A 22,646-nucleotide genomic window follows, 5' to 3' on the forward strand; every position below is an offset into this window, starting at 1 on the left:
CCGTTCAATCTCCAGGCATGAAGGTGTAATGTCTGGAGGTGGGGGTGTAGAACCTGCCCCTCCACCTGAGAGAGGAGGTCTGCCCTGAGAGGGAGACGGAGCGGCGGGTGAGAGGAGAGGTGGAGAAGATCTGTGTACCACACCCTTCTTGGCCAATCCGGGGCGACCAATATGACTTGGGCCCGGTCTTGACGAATCTTCCTCAGAACCCGAGGAATCAAGGGTATGGGAGGAAACGCGTAAAGGAGCTGACCTCTCCAGCTCAACTGAAACGCATCCCCCAATGCTCCTTGCATCGGATACTGGAGACTGCAGAAAGACGGGCAGTGAGCATTCTCGCAAGTGGCGAACAGATCCACCCGAGGAGTCCCCCACATCTGAAAGATGTCGTGAACAACCTCCGGGTGAAGCCTCCACTCGTGGTCAGCAGAGAACTGCCGACTGAGAATGTCCGCACGTACGTTCAGGACTCCGGCCAGATGATTTGCCATCAGACAAATCTGGTGGTCCTGAACCCAGGACCAGAGACGCAGTGCCTCTCTGCAGAGACACCACGACCCTACTCCTCCCTGCTTGTTGATGTACCACATCGCGGTCGTGTTGTCCGTCAGGACCTGGACCGACCGACCGCGAAGGGAAGGGAGGAATGCCTTGAGCGCCAGACGTATGGCCCGCAATTCTAGAAGGTTGATATGAAGCAACCTTTCCTCTGGAGACCAAAGACCCTTGACCTCCAGATCCCCCAGATGAGCACCCCACCCTAGAGTGGATGCATCCGTTATCACCGTGGCCACCGATGGTGGAAGCTGAAAAGGCTTTCCTTGAGACAGATTGCCTTCCACGCCCCACCAAGACAGATCCGCTGCAGTTTCTCTGGAGATCTACACTGACTCCCCGAGATCTCCGTTGTGCTGATACCACTGCTTGCGGAGGCACCACTGGAGTGCCCTCATGTGCCAGCGTGCATGGTTGACCAGGAGAATGCAAGAAGCCATCAGACCGAGCAGGCGAAGGACCTTCAGGACCGGAACAACCGCTCCACTGTGAAACAAAGGAATCATCTCCTGAATGTCGCGAATCCTTTGCGGAGGAGGGAATGCACGACATACAGTAGTGTCCAGTACCGCACCTATGAACAGGTTGCGCTGGGAGGGCACCAGGTGAGATTTGGGCACGTTTATCGAAAAACCCAACCTGAACAACAGCTGCGATGTCTCTTGCAGGTGATGAAGCACCTTCTCGGGCGACTCCGCCTTGATCAGCCAGTCGACCAGATACGGGAATACAGGTATCCCCGACCTCCTGAGATGTGCAGCCACCACTGCCATCACCTTGGTGAAAACTCGAGGCGCAGTAGTAAGACCAAACGGAAGGACCGCAAACTGGTAGTGTTGCGATCCCACCGTAAATCGGAGATACTTCCTGTGCGACTTCAGGATTGGGATGTGAAAATACGCATCCTGCAAGTCGATCGACACCATCCAGTCTTCTTCCAACAGCGCTTGAAGAACCTGCGCAAGAGTGAGCATTTTGAATTTCTCCTGCTTGAGATAGAGATTCAAAATCCTGAGGGCCAGGATTGGACGTAACCTGCCATCCTTCTTGGGGATCAGGAAATACCGGGAGTAGCACCCCTGACCCTTCTCCTGCTCTGGAACCACCTCTATCGCACCTTTCTTGAACAAAGCCAGGACTTCTTCCTGCAGGCGAACAAGGTGGTCCTCCGAACAAAAACCCTGGCAAGGAGGGTAATTGGGAGGGAACTCCTGGAAAGGAAGAGCATACCCATTTTCTACGAGATTGAGAACCCAAAGATCTGATGTAACCGATTCCCAATCCCGTAGAAAATGAGTAAGCCGACCCCCCACCGGAGCCACATGATCCAGAATGGCGGATCTAGGGCTGCTTTGCTGCAGGGGGAGGGGGTTGGTTATTAAGGGAAGAGGAGGAGGAGGAGGAGGCCTGGCGTCCACGACCACGGCCTCTTTGCTTTCCTCTGTAGGTTTTATACAGAGGATTTTGACGCTGCTGCTGCTGCTGCTGTCCCTGGTTGTAGGGACGAAAATTGGATCTGCCAAAACCCCTGTACTTCCTAGCCGCAGAGCCCCTCATCTGAAGGCCCAAAGACTTCGCCGTAGCCCGCCTGTCCTTGAACCTCTCCAAAGCTACGTCAGCCTTCTTGCCAAAGAGGCCTGTCCCATCAAATGGCAAGTCCAACAATGTAGACTGAACATCAGAAGAAAAATCAGAGGACTTAAGCCATGCGGCCCTCCTAGTAGCAACAGTAGAGCCCATAATTCTGGCAACAGAGTCCACCGTGTCCATACCACTCTGTATAACCATACGAGCTGCAGCCTGAGTATCAGCAACCACCTCGTTAAAGTTCTTCCTATCGTCCTCCGGAAGCTTAGGAGAAAGTTGCTTAACAGAGTCCATTAAAGCATGAACGTACCTCCCCAAAAGGCAAGTAGCATTGGTGGACTTCAAGGCCATGCTACCTGAGGAGAAAATCTTTTTTGCAGACTGGTCCAATTTCTCAGAGTCCTTGTCTGCCGGCACCTGAGGGAAAGAGCCCGCAGCCCTGCTGGAACAGGCGGCCTGCACTACCAGACTCTCCGGTGCAGGATGCGATGAAAGAAATTCAGGGTCATCAGGAGCCACCCTGTAACGCCTTGCCACAGACCTGGAAACCGCAGGAGCAGACAAAGGTCTCTTCCAGACCTCCTTAATTGGCTCAGTCAATGCATCTGTAAAAGGAAGAGTAGGCTCCACAATTGAAGAAGGCGAATGCAAAACCTCCGTAAGGATGTTGGGCTTGTATTCAACTGTGGGCAAAGTCAAGCCTAGCAACTCTGCAGCCTTCTTAATAACAACATGATAGGGTGCCAAGTCCTTAGAAGGAGCGTCTGAAACGGTTGGCAAACCCCACTCAGGAGAAAGTTCCAGGCCACTTGCATCTTGAAGGTCCTCAAAACATTCCCCCTGATCCTGCAACTCCCCTTCCTCAACCTCGGAGTCCATACACTCCTTCTCCTCCAAGAGACGTTGAGCTCTGCGCCTCGACCACTCCATACGGACCGAAGTCGATGGATCCGGCAACGACTCTGACGGCGCCGGAGCCGACGTCGAGCGAGGAGCAGGAGGACGGGAAGCGCCCCGATCCGAATCACCACGAGGCCGATCTGGAGTCGGCGAAGCCGCATGCGAAGTCGACGACCTCGGCGGCGCCGAACCGAGCCAAGGAGTACAAGGCGTCGGCATAAACGGCATAAAGGGGGCCGGGGCATAAGCCTGGGGCACACCCAAATTGAAAGACAAAGGACCCATGGGACCAACATGCGCACCAGAGGGGTACATTGCCCTCGAGTAAACACCAAACATGGCGTTTAAAAACTGCGAGGGATCCTGACCTGGACCTGGAAAGGGTGGGTACGAACCCAACGGCCGCTCCGAAGGAGGCTGATCCGGCAAAGGCGCACCCTGGCCCTCATGCTCCTCAGGCTCCACATCCGGAGTCGGTGCTCGAGGAACCTCTTCTTCATGCACCGATGAATGGTGCGACTCCAGATCCTGTTCCGACTCTTGAACTGGAGAACCAACGTGAGATCGAGCAGGAGAAGGAGACACAAAGTCCTTGTGATGTTTTCGTGACTTCTTCCTCGAATCCGAAGACTCCTTGCCAGAGTGGTGTCTGGAGTGATGTTTACTCCTCTTATGCTTCTTTCTCGAGGAGCCCGAAGCATGGCCCGAGGCCGACTTGGATCCGGACCTCGACCTCCCTCTGGACTTCGATCTCTCTCTCGACCTCAACTTGCCCCTCGAAGCCGACCTCGACTTCGACCGCGACAGCTGTCTCGACTTCGAGCGCCTGGACACTGACCTCGAAGACCTTCCGGCTTCCCTTTCCTTCACCCTTGCAAGCAGAAGCTTCGCCTCCCGCTCACGCAAGGCCTTGGGGTTCATCTTGTCACAGGAACGACAGTTTTTAACATCGTGACCCGAACCAAGACACCACAGACAGTCGGAATGCGGATCGGTGATCGACATCATCCGGGAGCAGGAACCACATTGTTTGAAACCCGTCTTCCTCGACGACATCATCGGCGTTGAAGTGAACTCCAACAGAGAAACAGAATCAGCTAAACAGCGAAAAGATACAAAAGTATCGCAGAAGATCCCAGAAACCGTTAGCGTCGACGACACGGAAAAAAGGGAACTGACGTCATCACGCCGACCTGGTCCTTATATGGAGTCGGTGACGTCAGACGGAGTCGCGAGCGATGCCGTGCTCCTATGACGTCGTCCACGCCGGCGTGCTATGAAGAATTTTCCGAACGTTGCTGGCGCAAGGGGGATATTCACAAGGTGAGGAATCCACACGGCAGATGTATCTATCAGAAAGCCAATGTCCCAGAGATTTATCCCAATTAATATGATATCCAGAGTGCTCCCCGAACGACCGCAGCAGCAGCATAAGTCGTGGAATGGAGACCGCCGGATCCAGTACATAAAGTAACACATCGTCTGGGCATAACGAGATACGCTCCTCCCAGCCGCCTCCTAAGTCAATGCCTCGAACCATGGGATCAGTTCTTACCCATGCTGCCAGCGGCTTGAGGACAAGGGAAAATAGCGTCGGGGAAAGCGGGCAGCCCTGCCTTGTCCCCCGCCCCAACTTGAACTCCCTGGAGAAGGCACAGTTTAAGCGGACCCTCGCAATGCGGTGCTGTGTATAGGAGCTTTACCTTAAAGGTATCACCAAAGCCCATTCTGGCCAAAACCGCATATATATAGTGCCATTCCATGCTGTCAAAGGCCATGTGGGCATCTAATGACAGGAGAGCCGTTGGTACCGCAGGTCGAGTGGACACCGCCTGGAGCACCCCAAACCAGCGCCGTAAATTGAACCTAGTGTTTCTGTGGGGCATTAAGCCCGACTGATCGGAATGGATCAAGGATTGAATTACCGCCCCCTAATCGAGTGGCCAGAACCTTGCCAAGGACTTTTGTTTTAAAGTTAAGCAGGGAGATGGGTCTGTAGGAGCTACATAAATCTTGTGGTTTGCCCGACTTATGTATTACAACTATCGTGGCTGACCTAAGATCTCTCGGGAGCAACCCATCCTCCTTGGCTGCGTTAAACATACTCAGCATGTGGGGGGCGATCCGTCCCGATACACACCGAAACGCCTCAGCGGGAAACCCGTTGGGACTCGGTGCCTTTCCTGCCTGCAAATCACTCATGGCCGCCTCCACCTCCTCCACTGTAATGTCGGAGTCTAGGAGGTCCCTATCCTCTGGGGGCAAATACCGAAAGGGGTATATCACTTAGGAAAGCAGCGCACTCCCACTCCTGCCTCTCGGTGTGCGGTTGATAGATTGAATCATAGTATTGCGCAAACGCTGCGGCCATTTCCGCACAGGCATCCTGCATAGCTCCGTCTTCCAGCCCGATACCTGGGACCCAATTATGATCTCTATCTCGCTTCTCAAGCCAGGCTATCATCCTATTCGCTTTATCCCCGAGATCATATACACTCTGCTGCGTGGCAAGAGCATGCGACCGTGCCTGGTCAGTCAACACATCCCTCAGTTCTTTTTCTTTGAGGGGTAGTGTGTGCCTAATGTCCAGATCCTGCTCCTGGGTTCCCCCCTAGCCTGCTCCAGGACCTGAATCTCGGTTTCTAGACCCTCAACCTGAGCCTGCTTTTCCTTCCTCTTCTTTCCATTTTCTGCCTGCACAAAATCCCTAGCTACGGCCTTAAATGCCTCCCAGAGGGTACAGTGAGACCTAACCGAACCCATATTCTCATCAAAATAGAGATCCACACGGTCTCCAAACCGTTCCTGGAACTCCTGGTCTTTAAACAGGAAACCATCCAACCTAGTAGTGGTCAGATATACCTCTGGCTTCATGACAACTGTTGTGAAAGAGCCCCATGTGTCCCACCTGTGTGAAGAGGTAATCAATCCTGGACCCCGACCCACGTGCTGCAGATATGTGCATGTACTGTCAAAGGTGGGTGTTATGTGCCCTCCAAAGGTGCGCCAAGCCCATTGCATTTACAAAATCCCCAAGCTGGTGTCCTCCCCCCTGAACAGGTGGGGACCCTGACCTGTCTACTTCCCTCACCATCACATCATTCATGTCTCCTCCCATTATCAGGACTCCATCCGGCATCTCCAGAAGCAGTCTCCCCAGATCCGGAAGCGTAATGCCGTGAGCCGCGGTGGGATGTAAACAGAGCAAAGATTAATCGTGTAGCCCTCCCACCGCCCAGAGATAGCTACACAGCGCCCCAGCGGGTCAAACCACCTCCGATTGACTACTAGCGCTAGCGAGTTTTTCACAAGGATCCCAGCCCCCCTGGAGCACGGGGTGAAGCCCGCGTGTGGCTGCAGTGTGTATTCAAACCTGTTAAGGGCCTTATAATGGTTACACACCAGAATCGTCTCCTGGAGGAAGACTATTTTTTGGGCGTGTCTGTGGAGGTATTGAAGGACCATGGTGCATTTGATTTTATTTTGCAGACCATTGACATTCCACGATAAAATGTTAATCTTCTGTGTCGTCGATGTATGTGCCATAGTGTATTAATAAAAAACAGTAAGAAAACATTCGCCCAACCCTACCGCCACCCGCCACCCACCTGTCTGTCAACCATAATACTGGAGCCCCTCGAGCACAATTCTGTAGAAAGCAAAGTACAAAGATCAAACAACCAACTACCCCCCCCCCCCCCCCAAAACTCCCCACTCCCACCCCACACCCTGCTTCTCAGGTCAGAGCGCCTGTCGCCCATGAAAACGAAAACTTTGGGGATGTGAGCGTCGACCAAACAGGATGCCCGGGGATGACAACCGGCCCACCAATCATAGAAATAGCAACTACAGCATCCCAAACTAGGGGAGATCAGACAAACAGTAGGAGCAGATCAAGCCAAGGTGTCAATGCAGCCAATCTGTCCCGTTCCCCCTCCGCTGCCCAAGCCCACTTTTAGAGACAATGTAAGACCAAATGTCTCGCCTGTCAGTCAGTCAGGATAGGTACCTCCCTGCACAGCAAGTTCCCAACAGTGGAGTGTTCATACATTATGTGCTCTTCCACGCGATTCTCCAGTCTGTGGTTCTCTCCCTCACCTCAGCCAAAGTCAGGCGAGGCAGACAGGCTCTGTGTTCCCGCACCACCAGGCCACCAGGTCGCACCCTGGGACCCTCTCCCTCTCGCCGCTGATCCCGTGGAGGAGGTGGGAGAACGCACCGCCGAGTCCCTCCAACCATCTCCCGGCCGTTGACTGTCGCGATGTTGCGCCTGCTCCTCCAGCCACGTGAAGACTTCCTCCGGGGACGTGAAGAAGTAGGATTTCCCATGCAGAAGAATCTTAAGACGCGCGGGAAAGAACATCATGTAGGTTAGGTCTCACCACAGCAGCGCCAGTAGCACTAGGTCCCAGGCTCCCCCGCACGACTGTCCACTACCTCTCTCGGCTGGGTTTCACGCCCGGCACTCCGCCTTCACAGAGGTGTTTAGCACCAATGTTAGCCTGCCACCGAGCCACCTCTCTTTCTTATCGCACCATCTGGGACCCTGGAGCAGGGAGCCGTCGCGGGAGTCTCAAGTTGCTCCAGCACCATCCACCACCTGCGGGCAGTCCCCGTCGGAGGTAGGCCAGCTCCCGGCCAATGCGGGCCCTCTCCCGCAGCAGCCACATGGATTTGCGGCCTTCACCAACTCGGGTTGTCCACTCGGGCAGCTCAGGGCACCAACAACGTCGGAGCTGATCAGATTGGCTCAGCCCCCCCAGGGGCAGGCAGCAGCCGGGCGGGTCCCTCCGCTCTCCACTGCCGGAGCCCCGCGCCACCAGGAGTATCAGTGCCGGCGCGCTCCTCCCCTAGCCGGCCCTTGCTGGAACTCGAGGCCGGTGCTTCTAGCCACGATTAGGCCCCGCAGGCCTCAAAACTGCCAGGCGGCGTCACCAAGCCGTCCGGTAAGCAGGAGAGGATCAAAGCGTACCTCCCGACTCCGGAGCTCCCACCGAGTCGGGGGACGCTAACGAGCGATTACTGCAGCAGGATATATGGGCGGATATTCAGGGCTTTTAGTACATCCCAAGGCGCGGATCGGTGTTCTGCGGCCATCCTGATCGCCGCCAGGCCACGCCACCCCGGTTGCATGCATTTCTAACCCAGAAAGCTGATCTATTTTAGCTAGGGGCTGCAATGTAATCTTTTTACCCTCACCTACATTGACTATTCTAGTGAGAAAAAACTCACCAAAAGCCTTCTTCTCCAATGTAATGAATATGACATAAATTACTTACTTCGAAATGTTTACCTCCTATAAAGATTTTACTATTATGCTATGTAATAAAGGTGTGCCAAGGTCCCCACACATTGGTAGGAATATTCTAGGTCTATGATTATGAGTAAGGATAATGGTTCAGAAACCGGATGAAGGTGGTCACCGTTTTGGTGGTGAAATAGGCTGTTTGGAAATGAAATCTACGGTGTTGCTGTGCTATGTTATATTCAATACTCAGCCGTCTGATGTTTTAACATGTCAGGGTGGAAAAAGCCTGAATTTTGGCATGAGAAGTTAGTTTCCTCGACCATGGTCCTTTGATTTACTACAGGAGCCCCTTGCCTTTAATTGAGCATGTCCGCCCAATTGCCTCTGAAAGCCACATGGAAAGAGGAGGATTGAGGGTGGTGAAAATATCCTGGCAAAAGGGCCACAGAGTACAACACGGTTACTACCCCCTTTAATCCTGAAGTGTCTTCTTCGTTGGAAGCTTCTTTTCCGCTCTAAGGAGCAAAGACAATGGGTTGTGTCTTCCTTTGCCCCTTGGAAAGCGTCATCAACATCCTTTTCAAAAACCTGTTGCTTGTTAAAAAGACATATCCAGATCTTTAATTGTACTTCTGGGTAGAAAGAATTGTTTTTTAGCCAACCGAACCATTGCAACACCATCTTATTAGCCATAATTCGGAAATCATTTTGTTTACTCCATATAGTAATGGCTGTTTCAAAGTTATTTGAATTTATGTCATGTGAATCTAAGAAATATTCAATGCTTGAGTGTGCTCTGATATCCTTTGGGATCAAGTTTGCGCTATATAAAACTTTATAAAAAATAAACAGTATTTTCTTTCCACAAGAGCACATTGTCTCAATGGGGCTTTTTGGGCGATTCAGCCCACTCCAGAAAAACGTTTTTTCTGTCTTCAACGAGACCAAACTCAGGAGGAAATGCCCAACTACAGGAAAATTCCAGGGAAGTTGAGAGAATGAGTAAGAACAATAGTTACTTACCTGTAATCTGTGGTTCTCCAGTATTGGTGTCTTTCATAGATTCACATGCCTGAATCATTCTCCGTTGTCGGAGTGGGAGTCCCACGGTACATAAAAAAGCAATAATACGCCTATAGAAAAACCAAAACCTTGGTAATAACAAAACAGAAGTAAAGTAGCCCTAAGCTACAGTGTACAAAACTTCCACACTCATGACTATCCTAGTCATTTTGTATAGACCAAACCGCAGCCAATCAGGCACCCACCAGAATGTTCTCCTCAGAGGCTCAGGCTCTCAGATTTTCTCGCACAGGATTGAAACCAAAATAATTGCCTGAGGGAGCCTCTGGAGAACCACAGATTACAGGTAAGTAACTATTGTTCTTCTCCAGTATTGGGGTGTCTTTCATGGATTCACATGCCTGAATTAGAGTGGATGCAAAAACCACAGTTGATGGACAGAATGCAGAACAATGTCATCCATTCACCCCAGTACAGAGATCTGGGCCTAAATCCATCGTTTTTATGCACTCCACACCACCCCATTTCAGACATGGCCATATGCAAATCAGTCTGACCCTGTGCCTCATGGGAACAGTCCAGCCCGAACTGCCAAGCCATGCCTTCCCTGGACCTGAAACAAGCTTCCGAGGACCGGTTTCTGGCATTCCAGCCATCTTCAGGCCGGCTTGCTTGAATCCAGTGGCAAAGTGAGCAAGGGACTCACGTCTGAGCATACCCTGCCACACTTATGGCGACCAAAAGCGGTACAAAAGGGGGTGGTGATGGACGGAGCATCTGAATCAATCAAACACTCAAAAGATCTGGGTTTAATCCATCACTGTTCTTTAGCCCGGCTTGCTTGAATCCAGTGGTGTGGAGAGCATGGGACTCACGTCTGAGCATACCCATCCCACTCGGGGTGACAAATGCAAAAACCCCAGTTGATGGACAGAATGCAGAACAATGTCATACATTCACCCCAGTACTGAGATCTGGGCCTAAATCCATCGTTTTTTTGCACTCCACACCACCCCAGTTCACACATGGCCATATGCAAATCAGTCTGACCCTGTGCCTCATGGGAACAGTCCTGCCCGAACTGCCAAGCCATGCCTTCCCTGGACCGGAAACAAGCTTCCGAGGACCGGTTTCTGGCATTCCAGCCGTCTTCAGCCCGGCTTGCTTGAATCCAGTGGTGTGGAGAGCATGGGACTCACGTCTTAGCATACCCATCCCACTCGGGGTGACTAATACAAAAACAACAGTTGATGGACAGAATGCAGAACAATGTCATACATTCACCCCAGTACTGAGATCTGGGCCTAAATCCATCGTTGTTTTGCACTCCACACCACCCCAGTTCAGAACGGTGATGGATTAAACCCAGATCTTTTGACTGGGTGTGAGTGTTTGATTGATTCAGATGCTCCGTCCATCACCACACCCTTTTGTACCGCTTTTGGCCGCCATAAGTGTGGCAGGGTATGCTCAGACGTGAGTCCCTTGCTCACTTTGTCACTGGATTCAAGCAAGCCGGGCGGAAGACGGCTGGAATGCCAGAAACAGGTCCTCGGAAGCTTGTTTCCGGTCCAGGGAAGACATGTCTTGGCAGTTCGGGATGGACTGTTCCCATGAGGCACAGGGTCATTTTTGCATATAGCCATGTCTGAACTGGGGTGGCAGAGTGGGCTAAAGAACGGTGATGGATTAAACCCAGATCTTTTGACTGGGTGTGAGTGTTTGATTGATTCAGATGCTCCGTCCATCACCACCCTCTTTTGTACTGAATCAGAGTAGATAGCAGTACAAAAGAACAACATGCTCATAGATGCTTATTGTATCATAGGATAGATGCATAAATAGCCAAACAATAATAACACATAAGAAGCGTCCAAAAAGAGCATAGAGGAGGAGGGAGAACAGAGGCTCACCTATTTGAAAAGATTGCGAAGAACTGCTCTTTCCACCGAAGCATCTGCATCACTGGCCGAGTCCAAACAGTAGTGTTTGGTAAAAGTGTGCCTGCTGGACCAAGTTGCAGCTCTGCAGATCTGAAGAAGAGGCACACCTGCGAAAAGAGCGGTGGAAGAGGATACCGCTCTTGTAGAATGCGCTCTTGGTAAAGACTGCAAGGGTCTTCCTGCTTGTTGATGACAGAGTCCAATTGGTGAGGAAACCCATCGGGCTATAGTTTGTTTGGATACTGCGCATCCCTGGCGCAGTCTTCCATAGGCCACAAACAGTTGGTCTGTCTTGCGAATAGTGGCTGTTCTTTGAAGGTAGAACTTGAGACATCTCCTCATGTCTAAAGAGTGTAAAGCTCTTTCAGCCGCTGATTCTGGATTTGGAAAGAATGTTTTGAGAATCACCAGCTCATTAAGATGAAAGTCAGATGGAACTTTGGGCATGTACCTAGGATTAGTACGTAGCACCACAGAATCTGAAGTAAATTGCAAGTAAGGAGATTTTGAAGTGAATGCTTGAATGTCACTGACCCTTCTAGCTGACGTCAAAGCCAAGAGTAAAGAGACCTTCCATGAAAGGAATTTGAGATCAATTTTATGAATGGGCTCAAAGGGGTGACGCATGAGTTGAGCGAGCACCACATTCAAATGCCAAGATGGAGGTGGACGACGAATTGGAGGAAACATACGGAATAGTCCTTTAAAAAATTGCTGAATTATCCTTGAAGAAAAGAGAGAGTTTGATCCGTCCTGACGGAATCTGGAAATGGCTGCCAGAAATACTTTTAGAGTTGAATGCGATAAACCTGATCTAGCCAGATGAAGGAAGAAAGGCAAGATCTGTTCTGGTCTAGAATAGATGGGATGCAGATCAGCAGAGTGATACCAGACACAAAAACGCTTCCATTTGAGCTTGTAGGTTTTTATCGTGGCTGGCGCTCTAGCATTGGCCAGAACTTCTTGACAATCTGCAGGGATGTCTAAGTGGGCGAACTCATTGTGTTGAGGAGCCAAGCTGATAACTTCAAGGAAGCTGGGTCTGGATGGCACACCTGGCCCCCTTGAGTGGTCAGGAGATTCGGTATTTGTGGCAGTTGGATTGGACTGCACTCCGAGAGGAGGAGAAGTTCAGTGAACCAATACTGTCGGGCCACCTTGGAGCAATTAGAATTAGATGACATGGTCGTCTCTTCATCTTCCAGAAGACCTTGGGTATTAAAGGAATTGGTGGAAAGGCGTATGCAAATATCCAAAACCAGTTCATCGAAAGGGCATCCCCGCATGAGTTCATGTGGGGAATCCAGCTTGCAAAGCGTGGGAATTTCCGGTTCTGATTCGTCGCAAACAAATCCAGGGCGGTGTGACCCCACTTTTGGAATTCTCGATCCAGGGTTGGCTGATGGATCTCCCATTTGTGATTGGTTACAGCAGACCTGCTGAGGGAGTCCGCTAGTACATTGGAAACCCCTGGAACATGGATCGCTGAAAGATTGATGTCGTGATCCAGAGCCCAATTCCAGATCTCTTGTGCTTGACAAGATAACCGGGCCGACTTTGTGCCTCCCTGTTTGTTCAGGTAATGTATGCTGGTCGTATTGTCTGTTCGAATTAGAACCGTGGAACCTTCGATCATTTTTTGAAAGGACTTTAGAGCGAGAAAGATGGCTCGTGTGAGAAGTTGGCCTGATATGCAGTGCTCACTATTCTAGTGATCACTATGTATCAGTCCAAACTACCCTTATTGATGATTGGTTGTAAGTCAACCTGATAGACCAGCTATCCTAGTAGCATGGACAAGAGCAGTCTTTAGGCTAAACTCTAGAGGGCATGTTAAGCCAGCTGTTATACCATCACATATACCCCTTGAACACCAAGTGAAAGGACACCACCACACAAGTTGTTATGAAAATAAAAGGATATTTATTTAGAACACAACAGCCCTGGACTCTTTATGAGGACAGGGCGCTAAGCACAATACAAAGCTCTTAAAGAAATACTGAAAGTCGCACAATTTACACAAATGCCCGAGAGGCACGAAAAACCATATACTACAAAAGTGGAATGCGAAATACTAGCAGGTAAGTTACTAGTCTCAAAGGCTTTAGGATCGCTAGGACTGGACTACTGAACCTTCAGATTACGAGCAGGAGGCCTAGGGAGATCGGGTGCAGAGTGTGCACTCTCACGCGGGATGCGGGACAAAGTCTATGGATGCTAGATTTCGTAAAGGTAGTGTTATCGGACGAATCCGACTAGGTAGAGCTGAAACGAAAATTGATCTGGACACTTAGATAGTTAAGCTATGCTGGAGCACCAAAATGCTCAGGTTACCTAGCCCAGGGGCTGCGGCTGCATAGGGCTGAAAAGACGTCGGGAATCCTCGTTGCAGTCTATGGAGCCTGAAAGAAGAAGTTGCTGGCAGGCGACCAGTGATGAAGTTCGATGTGATCCAAGCCTGGATCGGTGATGAAGGATACCTGTAAGCAGAGGGGACCAAGTTCTGAATCACTAGCCAGTGATTAGATGGGCACCAGGATGGCACCGGACGAAGTCACTTCGACCAGGTGAGTGGGCGACGCTGGGCTCTGCAGTCTCTCGGACCAGGAGGCGTTGTCGGCGACCAGGATGGAGGTGCGAGCTGTCCCACGAAGGTATCTGCTGTCGACGTCGCTGGACCCAGGATTGAGGTAACAACTCTTGGCAAATGCAAGCCCACGCGGTGGACTCAAAATGGCGTCTGGAGTGGACCAGGAGGGTCCGGGGTGCTCCTCTGTTGGAGGGGAGCAACCTGGTCTGGAGCAACCAGACCAGCAATGCAGATGTCGTCATTCGTCGTCAAGAGGGCTACAAGCCAGCAGGCAAGTGGCCGGACAACGCGGTGAGCAGCAAAGAGCAGAAGGGCCCCACGCAGATCTCGTGGATTCTGGGGGGCTGGACTTTGGTGCTGGAGCTGCTCAGGGTTAGGGCTTCTCAAACCCCAAAGCACTCACTCGAGGATCCCTCGGCGGTCGTGCTGGATAAGCTTAGTGCAGTTCTGAAGATGGCCGGTCCCTCGAGGTCTCGTCACACCCACGAATCTCAGCTGGGCTGATGATGCAGGTAGAGGTCAGAGGTGCCAGGGAAGCCGGGTCTCGTCGTGCTGGTTGGTCTGATTCCGGAGGAAGGACGTGCAGCAAACCGCAGGTTACTTAGTTGGTGCCCGCAGATGCAGGGTGACTACTCCTTAGTCACAAGGGAGAAATCTTAGGAAGAAGTCTTGAGTTCCTTTCGTAGAAAGTAGTTTCAGGATTCAAAGATGATCTAATTTGGAAGGGTCCCTGCTCCCACCTTTATTCTAAAGAAAGGGGCTGGTACGGGACTAGGTCCTGCCCATGGGTGGGACCAAGAAGGGGGTGGTTACACCCTTCTCCCATGCCGGACTTTCCCCAGCTCAGGGGCTGGTGTGCCCCTGGAACTGGTTCAAGCCGGCCTATGCATTGTGAGCACCGGGGTGCCACTTGCAGTCACCTTCCTATTCAGCCCTGCCTACCCAGGATACACAAAACCCTGTCTGGGATGGTGCTAGCACCGCCCCTGACAGGAAACCCTTTGTCCAAGCTCTCCTCGCTGGAAGGACTCCCAGCAGCAGGAGGTCAGACTTGTGTCTGTGGTGGCAGCATCCATTTTGTGATGCTGAGGCTCGAGTTAACTTTAACCGGGGTTCACAGTTACACACATGTCGTGTCCCTCTAGAAGGGTGGAATGCTAACCCCGTCGCCAGAATTAGCGAGGGGTTAGTATTCCAATTCGTATGACACCTTACTCGACATGTTTTGATAAAGCGATACCAGAGTTGGCATATAACCGGGAGGATTATAATGCACTTAAGAGTATATGGTATGCGTTATCATGGAACAGCTATTAGGACTTGGTTCCGCAAGCTGCAAACGGGCTCAGCTCATGCCAGAGCACCATCTCACATGATTCCAAGCACTCTGCCTTCAGGATTGTTAAGGCCTGCCATAGGAGTGACTGATAGAAATCTATGTGTCCATTTTTAGGGTTAGATATAGGTATACTATATCTAAAGCAAAGGGTGATTACACCACCTTGCCCCAGCTGTCGTGCAGCCAGTTGTGTCAGATTTAGATGGCCAGCCAGGGGTGGCATAATACATGCTGCAGCCCCTGGTAGGTCCTGGGTACACCTATGCCCTGAGTTACAGGGTCTGATAAGGTGGCCCAGTACCAATTGGTAAATGCACCTAAGGTACATGGAATCCATTTTACAGAGAGAGCAGTAGGCCTGGGGTCCTGATTGGCAGGGTCCCAGGCCAACTATGTCAAAAACCAGCTAAAACACAAGGCAAAAAGTTGGGGGCAACCATAGTCAGGAGCTACCCTCCTACAGCTCGTAGCTCTCGGAGGTTTATGTGCCACGTTCCATTTCCCATTGATTGTCAGGCCCCAACCCTCCAGAGAAGCATCCGTGGTAACGATGAATCTGGGCACCTCCGTCAGGAATGCACATCCCACCTGCAGGTTGCACGTTTGCATCCACCATTGAATGGAGTTCCTCATCCGAGGAGTTATGCTGAATATGTTCTCAATTGATCCTACCACTTGCACCCACTGAAGACTGAGCTCTTCCTGCAAGGGCCTCATCCTCAGAAGACAGTTGGGGATGAGAGGGATACAGGATGAGATTATCCCTAGGAAAGACTTGAACTTGCGAACAGAAACGCACTCTTTTTTCAGCAATATGGAAGCCATCCAGTGGATCTTTATCGGTCTTTCTTTTGAAACAAACACTAGGGCGAGTTGCGTGTCCAGCGTTGCTCCCAAGAAAGACTTCCTTTGGGATGTAGTCAGATGAGACTTTTCGAAATTTACTGAGAAACCCAGGCTCTGGAAAAGTGACAGGCACCTTTGAACGTGAGCTTCTGCTGCGACTAGAGATGTGGCCTTGATATGGCAGTCGTCCAAATATGGGTAAATTTGAATTCCTTCCAATCGAATATGAGCTGCTACCGGAGCTAACATCTTTGTATAAACTCTGGGGGCTGAACGCAGTCCAAAAGGGAGAACTTTGAACTGAAAGTCCCTGCCAGTCACTCTGAACCTTAAAAACTTCCTGTGTCTGGGAAAAATGGGTACATGGAAGTATGCGTCCTGAAGGTCGAGTGTTGCCATGTGACCCCCTTCTGAGAGAAACTGGAGGATTTCTTGAAGTGTAAACATCGGGAAGGATAATTTTTTGAGTTATTTGTTGAGGGCATGCAGGTCGAGGATGGGGCGCCATTCCCCCGACTTCTTGCGAATTAGGAAAAACCATGAATAAAATCCTTTCCCTCTTTGCAATTGAGGTACTTTTTCGATTGCGCCTTTTCGGATCATGGTATATATTTGGGAGAACAGCTCATTGAGATGAGCTGGCGGTGGACCCTTTGGGGGAGAATTTGGAGGGGCTTTGACAAATTCTAGAATGTGGCCCCTGGACACAACGTCCAGGACCCATTTGTCCGTAGTAATCTTGGACCAATTTGATTAGAAGTGGGATATTCTTCCTCCAATTTGTAAATTTGGCTTGGGTAGAGGTGGTGGCAGGTTGTACTCCTCATATGCTCTTGTTGGTGCCTCTTCCTCGATAAGAAGATTTCCTTCTTGTCTGGGAATAATTATTTCCTTTCTGACCGTTGTCTGTACGGTTGGTATCTTTGGTTACCCTGCGTGTTATATGTACGCTGCCGCGAGTAACCTCCTCTGTTTGAGAAATTGCCTCTTCCTATTGCATCACGAAAGGAAGACTTACGGAATTGTAGAGTTCCTAGTGATTGTGCTGTTTCCGTGTCCTTCTTTATGGCTTGTAAAGCCTCATCCACGTGTTGCCCGAAAAGGAACTCCCCATCATAGGCCATGTCCATAATCTTAGACTGAACATCCCAGCAAAGGATATAGATTTTAGCCATCCCTGCCTTCTCAGAACAGCTGCACCCGCCAGCTGCCTAAAACCTGTAGCCGCCAGGTCCACTGCAGCATCAATTATTTCAGCCGATGCACATTCACCTTCGTGCAAAATCATTTGGGCCTCAGACTTCTCAGGCTCCGGAAGCTTCTCAATGTAAGGCGCTATGTCTGACCACATCGGCCTGTCATACCTCCCAAGTAATGCCAGGGTGTTCGTGGCACGGACAGTAGTTGCCGCTATAGTCGAGACCTTCTTGCCTATTGAGTCAAGACGTCTTCCCTCTCTATCCCGGGGAGCAGTGATTTGCGAAGAAGGATTTCTGGCCCTCCTCTGAGCCGCCTGGGCAACACTGAATCAGGTTTAGCTTGACCAATAAGGCATGCCGGTGAAGTGAGAGGGCCTTATATTTATTTATCTACTTGAGGTAGAACTGCCGGCAGAGAGCTTGGCGTGGCCATTATCTTTAAACCCTCCTTCCAAATAAAGTCAATTATTGGGATGGTATTCACTTGCCTTTGCGGTAGATCCTTAAAATCATATAGGAAGCATTCATCCTGTTTAGCCTCCATGGTGATAAGAAACCTTTTCGTCGCCCTGTCCATAATTTGATGAAAAGTCGCAATGTCTACAGGCAGAGAGTCCGCCGCAGGTGGACCAGCTGGAGAAGGTGTTTGTGCTTGATAGTCGTCCCACTCCGACAGAACTGACTTGTCATCTACCTCGCCTTATTCTCTTTCCTCATCAGAAGTAACATCATCCTGGGTGTGAGGAGCTGGTACTGGCGAGGGAGGTTGTGTCTCCGAAGCTGGCAGCGGAGAAGAATGTCTTGGTTGTCTTAATGGTGCCGTAGATGTTTGTGGCATAGGGGTTGAGAGGCGTGAATCACCTGATTGTGAAGGTGGGAGTCGGCAGTAATAATCACTCAACATATCCTGCAGGTTATGTAGTAGATCCAATGGCATCTGCGCGGAAGGCACCGACACAGGAGCCCGACCAGAAGGCTCAAGAATTGTTCCTCTTCTTCAGGTTCTTCATCCTGGTATTTTATCAGCAGCTCAGATGGGCTTCTGGCTGCACGAAAACCTTCATCCTCGTAGGATTCCTCCTCTTTCTCTTCAGAGTCTAACAACTGCTCTGGCAATTTTAATGGAGATAGAGCTGTTAGGGATGATCCACGTCTCTCTAGCAATGAAGCTGTAGTAGACGGTGAAGGAATTGGAATTGTAGACGGCTTGGCTGACCACACTTGCAGTTCTGTGCAAGTTGACAGTGGAGGCGTCGACGGTGCCACCGCCGTCGGTGTCAGGGACGGAGAAAAACCAGTATCCGTCTGTGGAACGGCAACATTCGTCGATGGTGTGGCTGTCGACGATACCATCTTCGTCAACGATGATGTCGTCGACGGGAGTGTCTTCATCTTCGTTGACAATGATGTCGTCGACTGGAGTGTTTTCTTTTTCGTCGGAGATGATGTCGTCGATGGCAGGGGGATCTTCGTCGACGAGGGTGACGTCGACGGGCGAGTGATCTTCGTCGACGATGAGCTCGTCGACGGTATGACAGTCGTTGACGCCTGTGTCGACGACGAAGTACTCGTCGACGGTACCTTTAGGATCTTCGTCGACCGAGGGACGTCGACGATCGATGGCACTATCTTCGTCGACGAGATGGGACTAATTGTTACGTGAACCAGCGTCGATGGTGAGGAGGCTAAAGACATCACCATAGCTGGTCTTGGTGAAGAGAATGTCACCGTAGATGTTGAAGAAGCCCCGACGTGAAGAGATGTCGACGGTGTAGCTGTGGTCGACGCTGAAGTGGACAAAGTCTTACTCTGAGGTAAATTTTTATGAGAAGCTGTCTTGGAAGATAATGATTTTCCAATTTTCCTGGGGGGCGTACCAGGACCAGATTTTACAGGTGTAGAAGCCTTTTTCGAAGTAGAAGGCACGCCAGGATTCTGAGAGGATTTGGCTTTCTTCATCACCTTTGCCCCAGGAGAAGCCTTCTCAACCTCAGCCTTCCTCTTTCTAGAGGACATAGTAGACCCCGAGGCTATACTTTCTACCTCAGAAACGGGGTTATCCTGGTCCTTGATCTTTTGGAGCCACAGAAGACGACCCTCTCTGTCCCTGAGGGTTTTCTGAGGAAAGGTTCTGCAGATTGTACACTCCTTTACCTCATGATCTGGATATAAACAATATATACACTTCTTGTAAAAAGCCTCAGCTTCCCACAGGAATCACAAGCCCTGAAGAGGGATCTTGAAGTAGACATCTTTAGAAGGTAAAAAACCCAACCAAAGTAGAAGAAACTAAGCAGAGCTCAGGGAGACTCCCTTCACACGACGTGCGGTAGAAAATCTGAGAACCTGAGCCTCTGAGGAGAACATTCTGGTGGGTGCTGTCGCCTGATTGGCTGCAGTTTGGTCTATACAAAATGACTAGGATAGTCATGAGTGTGGAAGTTTTGTACACTGTAGCTTAGGGCTACTTTACTTCCGGTTTGTTATTACCAAGGTTTTTGGGTTTTCTATAGGCATATTATTGCTTTTTTATGTACTGTGGGACTCCCAATCAGACAACGGGGAATGATTCAGACATGTGAATCTATGAAAGACACTCCAATACTGGAGAATAGTTGAAAGGACTGATACCTCAGCAGAGCTCGGAGGGCTACGCCCTTCAAATGCAATCGAAAACCAATATATAGTTTCCCATAAGGAGGAGTGGAGCTCAGTGCATTCTCACCTCATTATCTGAATTTTGTATCTTTTCAAATTAGGTGATTGACTTACTTTTCTAATCTAATTTCTTCATACTGCTATGAAAATGTTACTATGGGAAATCCTAGCACGCCATCTGGAAATTATTCAAGCATTCAAGATAATATTAAACATAACCGGCTCATATCTGGGAATACAAATGGTTAATTTACTAAATATAAGTGCCACAAAATTAGTGTATTTTCGGATATACTTCAACAGTAATGCATTTTCAAATACAAGAGCCATTGACATTTGTCTGGCAAGCATTTTACTGACGAGTATTTTTTTTACTACTAGGCTACAAATACTTTTGACATATATTTAGAATTCTTTGATGAAATGAAAAAGCAGAAATGTCATTGTTCCCTCTGGGTCCACACCACTTTTAAACATGGCAGAAAATAATTAAAACTTACTGTATCAAACACAAGCATTCTACAAAGCAGGTGGACAGCTTCATGTGTAGCTTGACTGGATAGTGTGTATAGGACAGGTAGTGATGGCTAGAAGAAAAACATAACAAGATAAAAATTAATATCTGTCTTATTGAGTTCTGTTACACAATACATATTTTCATGTCTAAAACCGCTGGGGGTGGAAATGCCTATTGATACATATAGAACACTTTAGACAGTTACAAAACTACATTACGGTATAAAAAGCTTTTCTCCTTTTAAGATGACACCACAAAAATACATTAGATGCTTGTCAAAGTAATATCCAAAGTTAAGCAAGATTTTCTTCTGGGTGAGCATGATCTACCACGTGTTGTCATAGAGAACATGTATTAGACAACAGGAGTATAACCCATAAACCACGTTGAGATTTGGGTAGGTACATGAAGGAAACAACAATATCTCAACTGGTATCATTAGGCAGGACAGTTAGACTCGTATGTACAATACATTACATGAAAGAAAAGGAGACTCTGGGTTTTTAACTGTGCACATGGCATCATATATTTGTGCACAAACTAGGTAGAAGTACAGTTGTGACACAAAGGGTGGCGACGCAAGTGACAATGTGTTATCAGCAAAAAACGGCGCAAGGTGCAGACGCGAACAAGTATGTACAGTGAATAAGGTGGTTCAAATCAATGATTTACGAGGTATTTTGAAAAATTAATAACAGTTTCTGTTAAACCACGAGAGGAATGCGCCATCAGTTGTGCTGATAGGTTGACGACATTTTGACCCAATGTCTTAGGATCATCTTCAGGACCAGCTTGAAATTTTAAACGGTGCTGGAAGGACACGGTCTGTGTCGGCTGTAGCGGTGATCTGCCGGTAGGAGAAGATGCCAGTCTTGCGAGGTTCAAAGGAACCTGGGTGTAGAAACAAGCTCTGACATGTAAACCGTGTCCATGTGGACATCGGCGACACGGGAGGCTTCTTGGTGTCCCACAGTCAAGGTTGTGGGCGCTGCGTTTCGAGCCAGCCACACACTGCACACGACCGTGGCGGTACACGGCTGACTCGAAGACTCAAAACGCCGCCCCACGCTGGATTCACTCCAACTCTCAAGATACCGAGCCCACAACATCCTTCAATGCAAATGAGGTGAGGGTTCGTCGCCGACATCAAGCGCCCACAAGACAAACGCGTTTTAATGCCCGAAGGCATCCGCGCACTGTTCCCACAACACACAAAAGAACGAAGGAAAAAGGACCAGAGTAAGCCTGGATTTGCGTTGCATGCAGAAAAGGAAAAAACTGACGTAGGCGCGCTGGGGTGGGACTTATGTTACCTTGCTGACGTCACATACGCAGGCGATGCCTGGGCGGAGCCGCGTGATGTCGTCCCCCCGGCACGGGGGGATGCTGGGCAAAAAAGTTTCTGGATCCAGTCTCTTGCCTGGGGATAATTCTACGTTAAGGAATCTGCGGCTAGTAGTCTCTATCAGATAATACCAGTTAAGATATTAAGGTTTCCTTCACATTGTCATTGAGAACAAGCATTTGCAATGCAATAGGTCGTGCATTTGCGAGAGTTAGAGCTATTGGCATTGGCAGTGGAATTATGTGGGTTGAATTGGAATTGTTAGCTGTGAAATTGTGTGTGGTAGAATTGTGAGGTGACTAGTGTTCTTGTGTAGTGGAATTATGTGAAATGGTGAATAGATGGGTGAGAGCTGTAAAAAATAGACTGAAAGGAAGACAGAGAGGAATAAGTAGTTTGTGCATGATTTATCCCTATAGACAGGGATGACAGCTACAAACAATAGATAGAAAAAGGAAGACATAGAGGGATAGGAGTTTTCTGAACAAAGTGGTGATTGAATTCTAGATAGAGGAGCAGAAACAGTGAACGAGAAAGAAATGGAGAACAGGCCACAGGCACATAAAGAGCCCGCGTATGCAGAAGAGACTCTAAGAAGCGAAGAAGAGCATGGGTTTCGGAACGGAAATGTAGAAAAGGCATGGGAAAGAAATCTTGCTTGAAGACCTGAAGTTAACTAATATGACAGTGGTGGGAAGAGAGCGAGAAGGAGGTGTGCAAGAGAGTATTAGAGAGAGAGAGGGCCGGACGAGAGGCTGGGAGAGGAGAGTATGCTGAGTGGCCTGCCTACATTGTGTGTGAATATACACCAACCACAGCGATTTGAGTAGATCAATAGGATAGTGTTGCGTTTGCAGTACAGATATCTGGCTGCATAAGTACACAATATTTACAGC

The 22,646-nt window shown here is 49.6% G+C and overlaps 1 protein-coding gene across 1 annotated transcript in view; it reads right to left on the reverse strand.

The window, feature by feature from the left end:
* NLK (nemo like kinase) overlaps positions 1–22,646 on the reverse strand; it is a 933,583-nt gene that overhangs the window by 164,080 nt on the left and 746,857 nt on the right. The window contains exon 8 of the mRNA XM_086954551.1: positions 20,389–20,475. Within this exon, the coding sequence (XP_086810677.1) occupies positions 20,389–20,475 (87 nt within the window). The remainder of the gene's footprint in view (positions 1–20,388; positions 20,476–22,646) is intronic.

This window comes from Lissotriton vulgaris, chromosome 2_1 (genome assembly GCF_964263255.1).
Source record: "Lissotriton vulgaris chromosome 2_1, aLisVul1.2, whole genome shotgun sequence".
Taxonomy (NCBI): Eukaryota; Metazoa; Chordata; class Amphibia; order Caudata; family Salamandridae; genus Lissotriton; species Lissotriton vulgaris.